At 33.6% G+C, this 16,814-nt stretch overlaps 5 protein-coding genes across 10 annotated transcripts; 3 read left to right on the top strand and 2 right to left on the bottom strand.

Annotated features, from left to right (window-relative positions):
- The first annotated feature begins 2,111 nt into the window (after positions 1-2,111).
- Alkb (alpha-ketoglutarate-dependent dioxygenase AlkB) lies at positions 2,112-3,613 on the top strand. The gene is made up of 4 exons (XM_077405800.1): positions 2,112-2,266; positions 2,328-2,430; positions 2,657-2,807; positions 2,980-3,613. Exons 1-4 carry the CDS (start codon positions 2,174-2,176, stop codon positions 3,548-3,550), a joined length of 918 nt encoding a protein of 305 aa, XP_077261926.1. The 5' UTR covers positions 2,112-2,173; the 3' UTR covers positions 3,551-3,613.
- Positions 3,614-4,042: 429 nt separating this feature from the next.
- Positions 4,043-5,526, bottom strand: LOC143897281 (lysozyme M1-like). 4 transcript variants are annotated; one of them, XR_013256894.1, is made up of 3 exons: positions 5,336-5,526; positions 4,247-5,181; positions 4,043-4,155 (listed from the first exon to the last, which is right to left on the bottom strand). XR_013256894.1 is itself a non-coding variant. In XM_077405810.1 (2 exons), the coding sequence occupies exon 2, from the start codon at positions 5,035-5,037 to the stop codon at positions 4,420-4,422; it is 618 nt and encodes a 205-aa protein (XP_077261936.1). In that variant the 5' UTR covers positions 5,038-5,181; positions 5,336-5,526; the 3' UTR covers positions 4,065-4,419. The 4 variants fall into 4 exon arrangements, 3 of the variants coding, with proteins under 3 accessions (XP_077261936.1, XP_077261937.1, XP_077261938.1); XM_077405810.1 differs by having other exon boundaries at positions 4,065-5,181; XM_077405811.1 differs by having other exon boundaries at positions 4,065-5,181; positions 5,371-5,526.
- Positions 5,527-6,160: 634 nt separating this feature from the next.
- Positions 6,161-8,377, top strand: Vha36-1 (V-type proton ATPase subunit Vha36-1). Its single transcript, XM_077405428.1, has 4 exons — positions 6,161-6,317; positions 6,878-6,995; positions 7,214-7,699; positions 7,845-8,377. The coding sequence occupies exons 1-4, from the start codon at positions 6,277-6,279 to the stop codon at positions 7,935-7,937; spliced, it is 738 nt and encodes a 245-aa protein (XP_077261554.1). The 5' UTR covers positions 6,161-6,276; the 3' UTR covers positions 7,938-8,377.
- A 127-nt stretch (positions 8,378-8,504) lies between these two features.
- Positions 8,505-11,999, top strand: LOC143897096 (arylalkylamine N-acetyltransferase 1). 3 transcript variants are annotated; one of them, XR_013256835.1, is made up of 4 exons: positions 8,505-9,089; positions 9,590-9,859; positions 10,316-10,406; positions 11,113-11,240. XR_013256835.1 is itself a non-coding variant. In XM_077405430.1 (4 exons), the coding sequence occupies exons 1-3, from the start codon at positions 8,811-8,813 to the stop codon at positions 10,343-10,345; spliced, it is 579 nt and encodes a 192-aa protein (XP_077261556.1). In that variant the 5' UTR covers positions 8,505-8,810; the 3' UTR covers positions 10,346-10,368; positions 11,113-11,248. The 3 variants fall into 3 exon arrangements, 2 of the variants coding, with proteins under 2 accessions (XP_077261556.1, XP_077261558.1); XM_077405430.1 differs by having other exon boundaries at positions 10,316-10,368; positions 11,113-11,248; XM_077405432.1 differs by lacking the exon at positions 10,316-10,406 and having other exon boundaries at positions 8,842-9,089; positions 11,113-11,999.
- Positions 12,000-12,531: 532 nt separating this feature from the next.
- Positions 12,532-16,584, bottom strand: LOC143897092 (uncharacterized). Its single transcript, XM_077405427.1, has 2 exons — positions 14,180-16,584; positions 12,532-13,987 (listed from the first exon to the last, which is right to left on the bottom strand). Exons 1-2 carry the CDS (start codon positions 14,769-14,771, stop codon positions 13,533-13,535), a joined length of 1,047 nt encoding a protein of 348 aa, XP_077261553.1. The 5' UTR covers positions 14,772-16,584; the 3' UTR covers positions 12,532-13,532.
- Positions 16,585-16,814: the final 230 nt, after the last annotated feature.

Below are 16,814 nucleotides of genomic sequence, written 5' to 3'. Positions count from 1 at the left end.
CACGAAACTGTCAGGGAGAGTACGCGCACCGCTCCCTTACCGCGTCACGCCGGCACATTCGATCCGCGTGCGTGTGTGTCGCGCTCCTCTCTATAGGCACTCCTAGAGCGCCTCAATTCTGCCAGAAAACGTCAGTCTTCTGACAGCGCGAAGAATTTTTTACTGGCGCGGCCGCCTGGACGAAGACTAGACAAACAGAGCCCCGCGTGAAAAATATTTACATAAACTTTACGTTCTAATTTGCAGAATTGGAAATCATTTAACGCTAGCTGTTGCGATGTCAACCTCGTTGTTCACGATTAATGGAGATGTAATTAGCTCCATAGAGAATATATTTAATTTCAGACAGAACGCAAGCGTTAAATAAAACAGATAGAAAATAGGCAAACAAAAAAAACGATAGTCTGAAAAATGAAAAAGCTATAATTTTATTACTTCATCGCGAAAGAAATGGTGTAACGTACGAAAACTGATTTTTATGACGTTTTTATTAATTAGTAACTTTTTCTGCGGTCTCTAATTTGTTCTATAATTTTTACGTGTATCGCGATCGTTAATTTTTTTTTTGTCGACTGATAATAGCTTTTGCTATGCGTTGACTTCTTTTTCGAACGCGACGACGATTTGGGTCGATCGAACAGCGATCGATACGCGACGACCGTCGCAGGTGCGTGCGGGTGAACAACGGATTTAGCGTGTGGTCAGGTTAGGCGGGTGGGCGAGATTTATGGCGAATAGAAGCGCGACGGTAATGGACGATCATTATTACCGCGGCCTGCCGCGTCTATCAATTTACTCGCGGTATAGAGGCTTTCGAAAAGCCTTGAGAGGCGCTGCTGCACGCGGTGCCCTGCCCTGCTCGCAGCTATCCTATGAAATCACGCCGTTTCTCGGCAATGCCGCATTATGTGAAAAATCGCACGCTAAAATTAGTCACAAACGATTATTGCACACGTCGCGCGAACAAGTGGCGGATTTAAGATGACTTGGATCAAACTCCGATTAACTTGGGCGACGATTAATTTACTCATTCATAAAGAGTATAATTCGTGCGATCGTATTAGGAATGAGTCAATTTTTTTTTTACAAAGATCGCATAATTTGAAATATAACTTTCCATTGATTGCTTGACAGTTCTGTTTAATAGTCCTTGATTTTCAATTGCGTAAATGAAACATTATATATTACAAATTACATTACAAACAACAATAAATTGACACAAATCTTTTGAAAGTATTGATCTTAAAAAACATAAATCTTTTTTTATTCGACCAATATTTAATGTGGACGAGACAAAAAGTTTGGGAATTATTTTTTGTTTATTCTCATTTTTGGGGGGAAATAAGTATAATATAAATAAATTATATTATTGTGGAGTTATATATATGATATAAACAAATTTTTTTTTTTTATTATTTTCAGATTTTAAGGAAACTTTCAAAACTCGATGCTTATAATAGATGTTAACTCTAAGGCCTCCGAATACCTCGGGTACACAATGTGAGAAAAAACGCCACGACTTTCCCGATGTAATCTCGCGCTTGATGAAGATATGCAAAGTATATTGAGTAATAATAGTGGGTGGCGCATATAGTTTACGTGTCCACCCGGTTCGGGCACGTTTTTCCGCTCTTAGTCAGACAGTATATCCGCGAGCGTATACTGTCGATACGCTCCAACACGCATGGTCTAAGAATCGAATTATTTACCGCGCAAACGCGACAATCGAAATTTTGCCAGACTTTATAAAATTAAGTTTTATATCCAACACATCTCTTCAATATTCGATATTTATACCTATTTTGTTTGCGTGTGCTATTATGTTTCGTATCAAATATCCTATATACCCATTTTCTGTATAATCCTTATGGATGTATAGGATGCGTACAGATATATAGTTTCTGGACCCAGTTACATAAAATGTGATTATAAAATGTCACGTTGCCCGCGCACACACATAACTTCTATATATATATTTCTTTCCGACTTTTTTGGCATGATTTGAGCGCGATTTCAACCCCGCGTGTTTAGAATCGTATTTCGAAATTCGACGAAAGAAAGCGCCCGCAGACGTCATCTGAAAATCATCTCGCGTTTGGCCGCTGGCGCTAGCAGCTCTAGCAATTCTAGCAAAGTACGAAGGAAACATGGCGGCCCGCACGATCGAGGAGAAATGTTTCGGGACAGTTTCAAATACTACAAAAGCCGAAATCCCACACCCGATCTCGGCAACGTGATCGATCTCGAAAGTCCAGATCGCGTCAGGGTACGTGATATCGCGATTCGTATATCCTATTTCGAGAGTTAATCGCGAATGTTGTTTTTAGGTTAGAAAGATCGAGGCGCGCGTAACTGGCGAATGGACCGAGTACAATTTCGGCCTCAATTCGCTGAGGAAATGGAGCATTTACGAGTTATTGGCCATTCCTGGTGAGCAAATTTTTTATAAAATAACATTAAACTCATTTTTAAATAACAATATCGTCAATTAATATTGTTTTCATGTTACATCAATGCTTGTTTAAACTTTGTTTATACAATATTGCTTTTAACTAGTAATAACACCGTTTCGTAAGAGATTGTAGTAATTAATATACTTGATTCTATATACCTGCTTATCTTTACTTGTCTGACTTACTTATATCTTTACTTTTAGGATTCATCTTTATCCAGAATCCATTTACACCTGATGGCCAACGATACTGGATCACGAAATGTCTGAAAGATTACTCTAAGGAGCCATACAAGTTAAATATAGACGCTCATAACGTTTTAGATAACGAAACGTGGTGGGACATATGTTTTCAGTAAGGAATGATTGTCAAATTAGTAGTGATGTAACTTTTATGGTAGAAAACTTAAATTTGAAGATTAATATTTTTAGTGAATATTTTTGTAATAATTCAATATTGCTGTCTAATGAAAATCTGCATTGATATCTATATTAAGATTTTGTTGGTTTTTATTTGTTGTACATAGAACGGACAGGGCTAAAATTCTCCTACCCAAGCTGCGATGGGCGACACTGGGATATCATCACAATTGGGACACAAAATTATACTCGGAAAACTCGAAAAGCAACATGCCGACGGAATTATCCGGCCTAACGTCCGTTTTGGCAAAAGCATTAGGTTTCTCGGACTTCAAAGCGGAAGCTGCGATTGTGAATTACTATCGGATGAGCTCAACATTAGCGGGGCATACGGATCATTCGGAAATGAACGTTACAGCGCCACTTTTCTCCATAAGTTTCGGACAGACAGCGGTATTTCTGATTGGTGGTCTTAAACAGGAAGATCCGGCTAACGCTATTTTTCTGCGAAGTGGAGACGTAGTGATAATGTCGGGAAGCTCTCGTCTGAGATATCACGGAGTGCCGCGGATTTTACCAGCGTCCGAAGCACCCTGGGACGACAATTGTGAAGGTAATAGTGAAGGTCCCGCGTACAATCTGGACGATTGGCGCAAAGCACGAACTTACATCACCGAAGCTAGGATTAATATGAATGTAAGACAGGTTTTGAAACCTGAGCAGATTGTATTATACTGAACCGTATTGTGATTTTATGTACATAACTATTAAAGATATATATGGAAATGGGTACACACAGAATTATAATATTGTTTGAATTATAACATTAAGTTACACTGGTGATTTTAAATAATTTTAGACAATTCAGTTACTTTACAGAATTTCATAAAAATTTAAAGATTGATAAAAAATATATGAAAGATACTGAATAATGTATAACCTAATTTTTTTTATGTAGTGTTCTGCATTTTTATAAATATATCTTCTGCCTTTTCGGAAGTTATTTTTACTCTACTGTAACTAAAATATTTTTGTCATCATTACTTGCATGATTATAATAGATAAAAGTACCTAACATCGCGATCATGATAACATAATGTGCTGCATTTCCCAAAAAATTAAATTTATAAATTTATTTTTGTGCAAGAATGTCGCATATATATTGGAAAAATGTTAAATAAATTGTTGATAATTGTAATACAATTAATACGATTTATCAAGTACATATAATCAGATAAGATAATTCGCGCGAGATATGTGCTTACAATTACAGACATCATAAAGAATCATTGTAAAGATTTATGAGACACATTTCCCCAAGCAAAATCAGTCAGACTTCGTATCTATATTATAAATAATAAATAACATAGAGGAGATTACAAATGTAAAAATTATGATTTCATAAACATATTTTCACATATTCGAAAAACTTACATCTGCAGGTAATAATGTTGATGACGCACACCCTTGTCTCAGCCCTTTGGTAACTTCAAATTGCCTGCTTAGATCTTCAGGTTTTTATTTTACATTTTGATCCAAAATATTAAAGATATCCCATACTAAACTGTATGATTTTGGTGGTTTGTGGAATAATTGTTTGAATGATTTCAGTAACATTTTGATACCCAAAAATCCTTTAACTCTTCTAGTGTTCCGTTGAATTTATTTCGATCACATGGGCCAATCCCTTTCACAGAATGTGGTTCAGGTCCTAATTGACCATTAGTGTATTGCCATAGAACCCATTTTTTCCACCCTTTTGGTAACATTGGTCTTACATCCCATTTTACCACCCACAATAGACATTTTGTTAAAATCGGTGTAGCGAAATCCTTGAGAAAATAAGGACTTCCATAGATCAGTGGAAAACGCCCAGTTGCCTCGTGAACTCGATTAACAAACTCTTCCGCTTGTTTCGGCGTTATATTTTTCCCATTTGGGTTCTCTTCGATATCAAGGACTAGCGTCACTTGAGAAACATTTCCGACTGTTTTCAGAAAATGTTCAGCTTGGTCTTTGCCGTCTTCTCCTACTCCAAAATGATACGCACCCCACATCAAATTCTCTTCTTCAGCGGCTTTTCTTCTTTCTGCATAAATTGTATCTACATATTTTAGCCCTTGGGTTGCTTTGTGAAGTATTCCAATTATTCCATCTTCTTTTGCTAACTTAAAATCTACACATTGGTTCCAGTGCGACAGATCCACAATTACGTTTTCCATCATTTGTTACTATTTGGAATTTTATTAAGTATGTAACAAGTTTCTTTAAATTACGGCAATTGCATTTCTGTTCACGTTCTTCATCAATCGTTTCTGCAGGCAATATTTTATCCCAATCCACATCCTCAGCTCCAATTAACTCTGCACCTGAAACGTCACAATAATGCAATATTTTTTGACAGTTCTATATCCTCTTCTAGTGCTTCCCTAACCAGATCTATTAAAACTTTTTTTGCACAGTTTTGTTGTCAATCTCTGTTATATCATCAAGATATTTAGTCAATTCATTTTCAAAACTTACATTATAATTAGTTGATTTTGAACCAACTATATAACCTTCACTTACATTCCTTTATTCATTTAAAAAAAAATACAACTTTTGGTATTAATTTTTTCCATCTGAAACTTTAGATAACTCAGCTTCTAATTTCTCTTTATTTAGCAGAGCTGTTTTTATGTTCTCTGCTAAATTTTCAGTTATTCGATATTCTACTAACCTTATATATATATATATATATATATATATATATATATATATATATATATATATATACCAGTTTATTTTGTTTACGTCCCTCAGTTTTGATATTCACTGTCGGTAATGCCGGTATTCGCTGAAAATCTTGTACATACATACGTGTCGTAAATTATAAATTTTCAATGGAAACCTGTATATGTACATATACATATTTATTATAGCTAATACGTTATCTTTTAACTTACATAAAATTATTCCTACAGACAGTATAGACGGTTGATCAATTTAATGTTTTAGTAAAATATCTGCTGAAAGATGAAAATTCTGTAATAATCAATAGAAATCTTTTTCTCCAACATTTAAGTTAAATTGTCTGCCAAGTATCATGATAATATTCAATGATAATATTACAGAGATTTTATTTTGACAAAAAATACGGGACTTCTACGTTACATTTGAGTATGACTTTATGTATTTTTCATTCCAATTATATTTACGTTTGATTTTATATGAGCGTATCAATTAAAAAATGTACATTAAAAATCAAATAAAGGTATATGTTAAATTAACTATAAAGAATATGTCAATTTTCATTTTGTACTTGTTTTTAGCAACCGCATTGGTCTGCACGTATACGTGTACATACATACGTTTTTAAAGTCGCGCGCCGTTGAGAACGCAACTGTCTAGACTTCCGGTCTCTCGTGTCAGCTCAAGTCAGCTGATCAATCCCGTTCCTGTCTGCTGATGCACAGTGATCGAGAATGTCAGGCAGAGACAGATTACCGATTTTCCCCTCTCGGGGGTAAGTTACTTGTTTCAACATACTAATTTTTACAAAATATCGACGATTTCATTCGTATATCATGCGTCGTCATTATTTTCGAGCAGAATTCCGTTTTAAAACATACTGCACCACTGGGTGTAACCCCAGCCTTCAACTGTTAAAGGAACGTGAATGTTTATTTAAGGATTCTGACTCTGTTTTACTTTACCAGAACGTCTTAATTTTCGTGAAGAATATTAATTTGCAAATTTCTGTTTGCAAGTGTTTGTTACACGATACATTTTAAGGGATATTTCGTCGAGATGTTTGTGTAAGAGAGCGAAGTTCTTTATTTCTTTATTTTCCCTGCTTTGCAGCAAAAATGTCAATTGTTTGTCAAGAAATTTAATTTGCGAATTTGTATATTTAATGACGTAATACAAAATTTATGAACAGTAATATGTATTTTAAGTATACAAGATTAGTATACTTTAACAATTTGGAAAATGAAGATACTAGTATGTTTTAAGACTTATAACATTTTATTATTCTTATTTATTTATCATAGACTGTGCACTTATTAAAATTTGTGTACTTAGGGCCCAAATGTTGATGAAGTTTCGCTTACAAGGAGCACAAAAGGGACATGGATTGTTGAAGAAAAAGGCAGACGCACTGCAAATGCGCTTCAGAATGATACTAGGGAAAATCATAGAAGTATGATTAATTTTTGTCAATTTTATTATCTCTATTGTACACTGTCTATCATATTATTTACTCTAGTTTTAATTCATCTATCTTTTTTTATATATTATTATTGAATTTTTATATATTGAACTTTTTATATATTGTTATTTATATATGTACTACATATACACATACATTTATATATGTATATGATCTAATTTGTGCATTATTATTTTTCTTATTTTTAGACCAAAACTCTGATGGGTGAAGTGATGAAGGAGGCAGCCTTCTCGTTGGCAGAAGCAAAATTTGCTACGGGAGATTTCAATCAGGTGGTTCTGCAAAATGTGACAAAAGCACAGATCAAGATCCGTTCTAAGAAAGACAACGTTGCCGGTGTGAACCTACCGATATTCGAGTCCTATCAGGATGGAACGGACACTTATGAATTAGCAGGTCTGGCCAGAGGCGGTCAACAATTGGCCAAACTGAAGAAGAACTATCAGCGGGCAGTGAAATTGCTCGTAGAACTGGCGTCGCTGCAAACGAGTTTTGTTACTCTCGACGAAGTTATCAAGATCACGAATCGACGTGTCAATGCTATCGAGCACGTTATCATCCCACGAATTGAGAGAACGCTAGCCTATATTATTTCAGAGCTTGATGAGCTTGAAAGAGAGGAGTTTTATCGGCTGAAGAAGATTCAGGATAAAAAGAAGATTGCCAAGGCAAAGGTACGTTTAGATAATTTATTTTATTAATGCTATTAATATTTTTTTCTACTTATTATCACCCTAAGAATGTGTTCCATTATTTATGTGTTTTTTTAATGGTTTATGTAGTAACTAAATCTCTGAATTCTCCTTTCCGCTGTTATAGGCTGAAATAGAAAGAGCAGAAATGATTGCAACTGGACAATATTCTGACGCTGCAAATCTGCTTGATGAGAGCGATGATGATGTGCTGTTTTAAATACTGTAAATAATACATTATAAATTAAGGTGTTAATATCTAAATAGAAAGAACATCCATAAATTACATCGGAACCACGACAGTCTCGTTTGTACATTTTAGAGAATGTCGTTGGCAGTCCCTTTTTCGCTTTAAAAAAGCCATTGTTAATATTGTTTATTTTTCGAAAGATACATTTTTATAGTATTTGTTGGGCAGCAATTTGTATAAATTAGTAATTATGTATCATGCATGTAATTATGTAATATGCATGCAACATCAACGCAATTACTTCTTACAGTTAAAAGTATTCCGAGTATTTTAATTTTAAATAACGAAGAGAGTTTACTATTTTAATTCCATATATCGCAAATCATTCCATCATCATTCGTATCATTTCTGGCTTTTATGATGCGAGGAATTGTACAATCCGATAATAAATAAATGTATGTATATGTATATATATTTTGTACTATCTTTTAATTATTAATTACCACAATCTGCTTCGTCGTTCTTATTCTGTTCTTTTCAAATTTTTACAGAAATGTGAACGAGATATTTAAAATAGAAAAAGACGCCGAATCACATTGAAATGCAAATGTTATGTTTACAATCTCGACATGGTAGATAGTGATAACTCTTTTAAAAAAAGAATACAAATTGATTTAATAAAATTTTTTTTACAGATTGTACCTGATTAGACTAATCAGGTCATTTTAATGTAATTCTGATTAATCTCGTAAAATTATTTTATTTCCTAATTAACGTGGCACAATCGACGTGTACAACTGACCCAGTGTACTCGCCAGTGAACTAGGTCGATCAATATTTTACGGGAGGAAGGGAGACAATTTTCTCACACGAGAGGTGGTGACCACCCTTCTTCACGAGGAGATGCGCGTGTGGAAATTGCTTTCAGTGCGCGGCATAAAATTCGCCACCCGAAACATGTCGTCGTCTTCTAGCGAGGATTGTCTCACGGTCGTGGATATACCGGAAGATCGCTACGAGGAGGCGATTCACCATCTGAGATGGAACTTCTTTGCCGATGAGCCGCTCAACAACGCCGTAGGGCTTTGCGCGAGGGGGGAATCTCAGCGCGAACTTGAGCGACACTGCCTTTTCACCTTGAAGCAGGGTTACTCCAGGATGCTAGTGAATAAGAAGGGAGCGGTGAGCGACTTCCTTCCCCCCCTCATGAAATACATATAATAATTGCTTCATTATTACTTCGAAAGAAGAATTAACTTGTTTCAAAATTTTTTGTTTTTATTTATTTATTTATTTATAAATATTTTAACAATTCAATATTTTTTACATTGTTAGTGATAATTATTTATAATTAAAATAAGTGATGATAATAAATTTTTTTATTTTTAAATACTCTATTAACCATTTTCTTCATATAGGAAATTCATCATTTATAATTTTTATTTGTATAGAAATTATTAATTTGCAATACAGTTAAAAAATGGAAAGAATTTTTTGATTAATTTAATATTTTTTAAATTTATATAGTTTTCTCTGTTTATTCTCATAACTATGTTTTCTTATAACGATAATTAAAATCTTTTAGTTTTATTTCTATTTACTTTTTTATTTCTGAAGGTTGCAATATCTGGTTTTAACATAACGAAGAATCATTGAATTAATTTAGAATTTACTTTTATCAGATAGCGGGAATGGCACTAAATGGTATTCTGAAGAAAGGTGAGCGCGAGGAAGCAGAGCGGCGTCTCGACGAGTTGGATGACGAAAAGTTCAAGACGATCTTCAGATTACTCTATAAGTTGAACGACAAGGTTGATTTGTTCGCCAAATATGATGTGGATGAGCTATTCGAGTGTCGGATTCTCAGCGTTGACGCGGATCACCGCGGCAAAGGTTTGGCCAATATTCTCATGGCCGATAGCTTGAAAACCGCCCAAAATGGTGATTTCAAGGTAAATTAACTTGATTTTCACTTATTTAAAATTTATTTATTCTTTCATTTATCTTTTATATTTAACTTATCTATTTCAATTTATTTGTCTATGAAATTTTAATTATGAATCTATATAATTCTATCTCTTCTTAATTTCAACTTAATCATAAAGTGATCTATTTTAATTGTGAAATTTTATTTGTTCTGTATACTTAGAATATCACAGATAGAAATTATTCATCAATTCTTTTTGCAGAGGAAGAAAATCAATGTAATTTTGTGCGACATTTACGAAGTTTGCAAAAAAAATTTTTTTTATCAAAGCGGCAATATATATTTATGCAGTTATTTTATTGATTTTACATGTTATAAAGAGAGCTTCTCGCATTTTTTATTTTTATTTTATTAATTTAAGATCGTTGCGTTGACGCGTGATTGGTTTGCGTACACAGCACACACTTTCCTTTTGTTTCAGCATGCGCTTCGGTTAATATGCATGGGATGATTTTTCGTTAACTTCTTCATGAGGTATAATTGCAATTCATCACTCGTTACTTTTCTGAAAGGTATTTCTTGCACCCTCATTCTTCCCCACCCACAGCAAAGGGGGGAGAGAGAGAGAGAGATCAGATTAATATAATGAATAAATTAAATATTATAAGTAAATTATAAAATATCATTAATAAATAATACGAATAAATAATATAATGAATAATAAATCAATGTAAACGAATAAATGCATTATTTTTATTATTAATAACTTTCAGAATCTAGTGGCTAAAATTTTAATTTGTCGAATAACATTGATTCTAGAAATATATCTTGGTTAAGTATGGGTATATGTAGATGATATTTACCGTAAAGTCGATTAACAGTCACTATTAATTATGATTACTAATACTTTTGTTTCTTTTAATTTTAATCATTACAGTTAAAAAAAAGAGGTTATTGATTTATTCGTTAGATTGTTTATTCATATTATTAAGCTGACGCTAAAAGAAGAAAAGAATTTATCGTAGTTTAGTAAAGTAATTGAGAACGAGATACTATATATATTTCAAAAGTATTTCTATTTCTCAAAACTTCTTGCTTCAATCCACTTATTTTAGGAACTTGTTCAATTTCCTTTAAAATACTTGAGAGAGAGAGAGAGAGAGAGAGAGAGAGAGAGAGAGAGAGAGAGAGAGAGAGAGAGAGAGAGATCTTAATTTTATTCAAAATAGAAATTAATAAAGAAAATAAGAATCAATTTGGTATATTATATCATTGTAGGTGTGCAAGGCCGACACAACCGGCGCATTTTCACAGAAGGTCTGTCTGAAGCACGGTTTCAAGGTGGAGGCAGAGATCTTGTATGCGGAATTGGACAAGTCCATCAGACCGGCGCCGCCTCATCAGGCGTTAAAACTGATGGTGAAGTTGCTAGATTGAAGATAAAATAAGAAAGTCGTTCGCTCGAAGAGCTTAATTAAATTAAACCGTCAACACGAAAGCGCAAAGCGCGAAGTAGATAAAAGATATGTATACTGTCGTCGTGTCGTGACAATAACAGCACTGTTAATGCATGTCTCGGTGTCGTGAATGACATGACGCCTTCTTATAGAATATTTCTATTTAATTATCTAAAACCAAAAAAGAAAAAAGAGTGTATCATGCGTTTCACGCATAATACGTGTCGAAACCGGATATCATTTCCGAATGATTTCCGGTATTACTGCCCCACGGGTATATATGTTCCGAACGTGGAATCGTCGTTAAGAGAAACGTCGAGAAAGAAAATGATTCAATAAAATTGAATAATTAAATGTAGCGAAAGGGCTGCGAAAGTCTAACTGCTAAAAGTCTAACAAATGTTTCGCATTTGGATCTTTCATTCTTGCCCTGCGCGGCTGACAGTCAATCTAGCGAAACAGAGAAGATATATATGAAATATCGTATGTATTATTTGACTCTTATATACGTTAAAAATAAACGTATAAAACGTAGATACGTATCAATGATCAAATTTAAAATTAAACGATAAATATAAAATATATATAAGAATCTTTCTGAAAATACATCCCGTTGAACAATTTTGGCACATTTTTTAAGAAAACAAAACATTAGTTTTATTATGTGTATATATATATATATATATATATATATATATATATATATATCGTAATTTATTTAATAAAAAAAGTAACAAGAATACAAAATATATACATATATATACAATAGCAGGAATTTTTAGAGAAGATATTTGAGAATTAAAAAGGAATATTATTTACTGTGAACGTATAGCAAAATACCTATATCTAACAATAGGAAGGAAGAAACAAAAAGAAAGTTACAAAGTATCAAATACTGTCTCATTTTTTTTTCGCAACTCGTAATTCGCTGATGTCGCAATGAGAAATGGTCCATGGTGCATTAAACGTCCAGTTATATCTCTTCCCTCTTTCTTTCCCATATGAACATCAGGGAAATGCGATGATGCGTGAATCATTTTAATCTTGTATATTTATTACATTCTATTGAAAGCAGCGACGTGTGATATGGAGGTGTTGCTCTGGATATAAACGGGTCCACATAAATTAAAAAGGAAAAGTTATTTGAGAAAAAATAAAATATTTTTGTCGATAAAACATGTTATGAAAGAATATCTATAAAAATTATAAAGTATACACAAGTTATTTTGTAAGAACGTCCATCAAATGCGAATTATAACGCGATTTATAATTATTTGTATTGCGTGATAATGTATATCCTTTAAAGAATAATAATAAATTTTGATTTCGTAGCAATTGAAATGACGCGTTATGAAGTGCTTGTACTTGAACTTGATTTTAAGCTAGAATTAAATCCATCATTCTCAACAAGTGGTTTTATCCATCAATTTATAAGCGATTAACTTAAATTACGTTTTTTTGTTGTTGTGTGTATAGAATAACAAAATATAATAGTATAAGGATAATCAACTTCATCTTCTGTGCAGTGCATTATATTTTTTAATCATTTACATACGTTTTTTTTATTAAAAATACGATATACATACGTAAAAATACAATTAAGTATAGTTCAAAGTTCATTGCTGCTTTTTTGCTCCCGCAGTTTGTTCTGTTTGACTTTTAGCTGCGTCGAGTGCTTTACTTGGATTTGTTGTAACAATTCGGTTTTAACATAATTTTTTTTTATTAAGCGGTCTGAGATAGATCATATGGCATACTTTCTTCTACGTTGTAAACTTTTTGAATTTTTGCAATATCTTCAAAATTGAAGAAAATATAGTACATGAAAATGTGCTGTGACGTCATATCTTATATAAGAAATGACGTCATACCTTTTGAAGTTGCCGTCATCAAAGAAACTTTAGCAAGCTATAACTTTTTCAAAAGGTTTTTTTTTTTAATTCAAAAAGTACTCTAAAAATATCGGCTTAGATTCTCTACATTAATTATGGATACCGCTTAATTAAAAAAGAAAATGTTAAAACCGAATTCTATGAATGTCTCGCTTTCTTTTTTCCCTGGATTTGCGTATTATTTTTATACAGTTTATATCCCTAAGCAACATTATACAGGGTGTCCTAAAACTAATATACTTTCTCTTAAAATATGGCAGGTTCTTTAGAATATATTTCAAGACGAAAATCCTAATACAAAAATGTCGAGGTTATATAATATAAATTTTAAACGGGAAGCGATTATATTTTACGAAGGACAGGGCTGAGATTTCACGCGCTCAGGCACGGTAAAAGTGGTCCATCTAAGGCCTGTGTCCACGATGCTAGAAATTGCCAAATTGGTCCGAGTTCTCGATTCAAGTTCTCGAATAGAAGTAGGCCTCAAAAAGGAAGCTTTTTTGATGCTGTTTCTTAGTTTCCTCTTTGTCTCGAGGTCTTGCTTATACCGCTTAATTTTATGGAACAAAGCACTATTCATAAACCTGCCAGGTGTTAAAGGTTGCTTAGCCTTGTTAACGTCTGATGATTCCAGCAGCTCACAATTAGCTTCGTGAACTTTCGGCAACTCTTCTGGTTCAGCAGTCTCGTCGTCTGGATAGTTGTCGTAAATATAAAAATTGAAATAGTCATAGAACTTTATCTCGCAGTGGCCCTCAGCAATCATATGCATCCTCGCTGCGTTATAATTTTTCCATTTCTTTTCTGTAAAAATATGCAAATTTTAATTCAATTCGAAGTTTTTTAAACTGTGATTCCTTTCAGTTTAATTCAATTTTCTAGTTTAACTCTTTATTTTAATTCTAATCAAAATTTATTTTTAGAATGTTTACAACAAAGGTTCTAATGGAATATAACGAAAAAAGTAGTTGATTGAATAATAATTATTTTATCTACCTGAGTCACAACAGGAAATACACTGGAAATGAAAATAAACTTTCTTTGCCAAGTGCAATAACAGGCGTTTTGGATTCACGCAGTACTTTGAATCATCTATGACAAACGAATGACTCTTCGCCATGTGTTCCATAATGTACTCTAAGGATTGATTACGTTCGTCGCAGAACAGACAACGTATTATATTCTTCTTTTTATGAGCTTTCGAGGCTAGGTGATTGTCGTACTGTTTCTGACAGCTAAATTTCTTTCGGCAGATTTCACAGAACCGCTTTTCCAGTCCCTTCCTGGCTGCTTTTTTATTCTCGCGATCTTCTTCTTTTTCTTCTTCTACTACTGTTTGATACTTCTCTTTCCGCTTGGACTTGGACCCTCCGTGTCCAATGTGGTCAGAATCAAATAATTTATCCTTACGATCAATCGTTTCTACCCTCTCGAAATATATGAGATTAATCTGAGGATTAATCCGAGGATTAATCGGAGAGAATCCATTCAACGTTTCTGGTAAATTGTAAAGTTTCCTGATATTTGTCAATACACGTTGTTGCCAATATGCATTATCATAAGTAGTAAAGTACTGAGTATTCTCCATAGTATCTCTTCGTTTTTAATAAACTCCAGTTAATGTGTGATGGAATTTCTGTCTTATAAAAAAAAAAGAAAAACTTAATTTACGATAAAAAAGTTACGTGATTGTAATTTAATTTTCGATTAAAATAAAAAAAGTAGATTTGCAGTATATAACTACAATCTCTCCGATTTATTTAAAATTTATTTTGTGTATTATTTTGGGTCAAAAAGAAGATTCTGAGAAGGAAAATTGTGGCTCGCATGTTTTTGTTATAAACATTTCTATTCTGCTAAAAGATAAAATTCGATAAAGGATACAAAATTTATTCTATTGTATTGGAAAAGTCTATTTTATTATTATATATTAACTCAATATCAAAATCATAAAAAAAGTATGAGATAATTAGTTAAGTGAGTTTGTTTATGGCCGGTTTATATTTATAGTCAAATCTTATGTATAAGGTATAAGATCGTCTTAAGTTCATCTGATGAACTCTCTGATGTGCAAGAAATTCCGCAAAGAGACAAACTCGTCATACGAATAAACAGAGCGTCTCTCCGTGTGTGTGTGTGTGTGTGTGTGTGTGTGTGTGTATGTAGGTGGAGGCCCAGAGGGGGAACCGGAAAAATTGCTAGCTCAGGCTCGAAATCGCAGAACAGCTGCTCAACAATTTCTCACTTATACATATTTAATATCGTCTTAAGTTTATCTTTAGATGCTGTATGACTCTCGTTTCATTATTGGCTACGGAGTATTTAAAAGATGAACTTAAGACGCAGCCTGTATGAAAGAAAATAGTGGCGCGCGGTTTTGATGACGAAACATATTGTGTAATGGTGTTACATTCAAAATTTCAGTATATTCATCACTAAATTGCCGGCGTGGCCGCTCTCAGTCTTCTCTCTGATGATTAATAATATGAAAAATTCTGAGATATTTTTCCACCAGGGCTATCTTTTTTTTGTCGCAATATACTTTTTGATTCAACAATTCACGGCCACGTGTGGCACCGACCGCCATTTTCCCTCATACAAACGATAACCACGTGCGAACCTCGTGCGAAGCAACTCCAATTTATGATATCAGCAGATTTGTATATTTTTCTAAACTACTGTACAAAATCGATACACATACACAACAATTTAATTTAATTAAAAAATTCCCATTGCATATTTATCTGAAATTTTCAATTCGTGCGAATAAAAGGACTACCTTAAATATCGTTTTTTGCATCATTTAAAAAAAATTGAAAAAAAAAAAAAAATTTGGAAAAAGTTGAAAAAAATTTGGATAATCTAATATATAAATTAAAGTATAAATTGAGACTTTGTTATACCTTTATGTATTTAGGTGCTGATAGGTAATTGAACAAGGCTTTCTTCTCCAAGAAATAATAATCAATATCTATCGCATAGAGATCTTCAAGACCACGCAGCTTCGTAAAGCTTCTTAACTCTTGTGAACAAGATTAGCCGTGTCCCGCCGAACCTCTGCTTAGCGAAGCGAAAGGTAGCAAGTAGCAAGAGTAAAGAAGTCGCAAGAAATTGACCAATCATGCTAGGTCTACAATGCGATTCGTAACGTGAGTCATAAGAATTGACCAATCACAGTTGATTATTCTCCTCAAATTCGATTGTGATTGGTCAATTCTTACGACTCACGACTTTACGACTCGCATTGTCGACCTAGCATGATTGGTCAATTCTTACGACTCACGACTTACAACACCCATTGTAGATCGGCCCTTAATGCTAGGTCTACAATGTGAGTCGTAAAGTCGTGAGTCGCAAAAATTGACCAATCACAACGTCTTACGTCTTCCGTCGATTCGTGTGTCCGGGGCGTAAAGGCTTTCACACACGATTCGACGGAAGAGGTAAGACGTTAATCGTAAGAAAATCCACCAATCAGAGTCGACTATTCCCCTCTTCTTCCTTTTTAAAGAGTGGAATAGTCGACTCTGATTGGTGGATTTTCTTACGATTTACGTCTTACGTCTTTCGTCGATTCGTGTGTGAAGGCAGGAGAACTACAAAATCGTGCGCATTACCTACAGACAATCTC

Source organism: Temnothorax americanus, unplaced genomic scaffold (assembly GCF_048541705.1).
Source record: "Temnothorax americanus isolate GAGA-0224 unplaced genomic scaffold, ASM4854170v1 Scaffold2, whole genome shotgun sequence".
In the NCBI taxonomy this organism is placed as follows: Eukaryota; Metazoa; Arthropoda; class Insecta; order Hymenoptera; family Formicidae; genus Temnothorax; species Temnothorax americanus.
Note: the sequence above shows the minus strand (reverse complement) of the source record. Positions and strands in the feature narration are given on the sequence as shown.

Excerpts from the sequence above, each read along its gene's own strand:
- LOC143897096 (XM_077405432.1), top strand. The coding sequence starts at position 8,865 with ATGTCGTCGTCTTCTAGCGAGGATTGTCTCACGGTCGTGGATATACCG. Across the intron at positions 9,090-9,589 it reads TAGTGAATAAGAAGGGAGCG|ATAGCGGGAATGGCACTAAA; the intron begins GTGAGCGACTTC and ends TACTTTTATCAG. Across the intron at positions 9,860-11,112 it reads CCCAAAATGGTGATTTCAAG|GTGTGCAAGGCCGACACAAC; the intron begins GTAAATTAACTT and ends ATATCATTGTAG.
- Alkb (XM_077405800.1), top strand. The coding sequence starts at position 2,174 with ATGTTTCGGGACAGTTTCAAATACTACAAAAGCCGAAATCCCACACCC. Across the intron at positions 2,431-2,656 it reads CGAGTTATTGGCCATTCCTG|GATTCATCTTTATCCAGAAT; the intron begins GTGAGCAAATTT and ends CTTTACTTTTAG. Across the intron at positions 2,808-2,979 it reads TGGTGGGACATATGTTTTCA|AACGGACAGGGCTAAAATTC; the intron begins GTAAGGAATGAT and ends TGTTGTACATAG.
- Vha36-1 (XM_077405428.1), top strand. The coding sequence starts at position 6,277 with ATGTCAGGCAGAGACAGATTACCGATTTTCCCCTCTCGGGG. Across the intron at positions 6,318-6,877 it reads CCGATTTTCCCCTCTCGGGG|GGCCCAAATGTTGATGAAGT; the intron begins GTAAGTTACTTG and ends TTGTGTACTTAG. Across the intron at positions 7,700-7,844 it reads AGAAGATTGCCAAGGCAAAG|GCTGAAATAGAAAGAGCAGA; the intron begins GTACGTTTAGAT and ends CCGCTGTTATAG.
- LOC143897092 (XM_077405427.1), bottom strand. The coding sequence starts at position 14,771 with ATGGAGAATACTCAGTACTTTACTACTTATGATAATGCATATTGGCAA. Across the intron at positions 13,988-14,179 it reads TATTTCCTGTTGTGACTCAG|AAAAGAAATGGAAAAATTAT; the intron begins GTAGATAAAATA and ends ATATTTTTACAG.
- LOC143897281 (XM_077405810.1), bottom strand. The coding sequence starts at position 5,037 with ATGATGGAAAACGTAATTGTGGATCTGTCGCACTGGAACCAATGTGTA.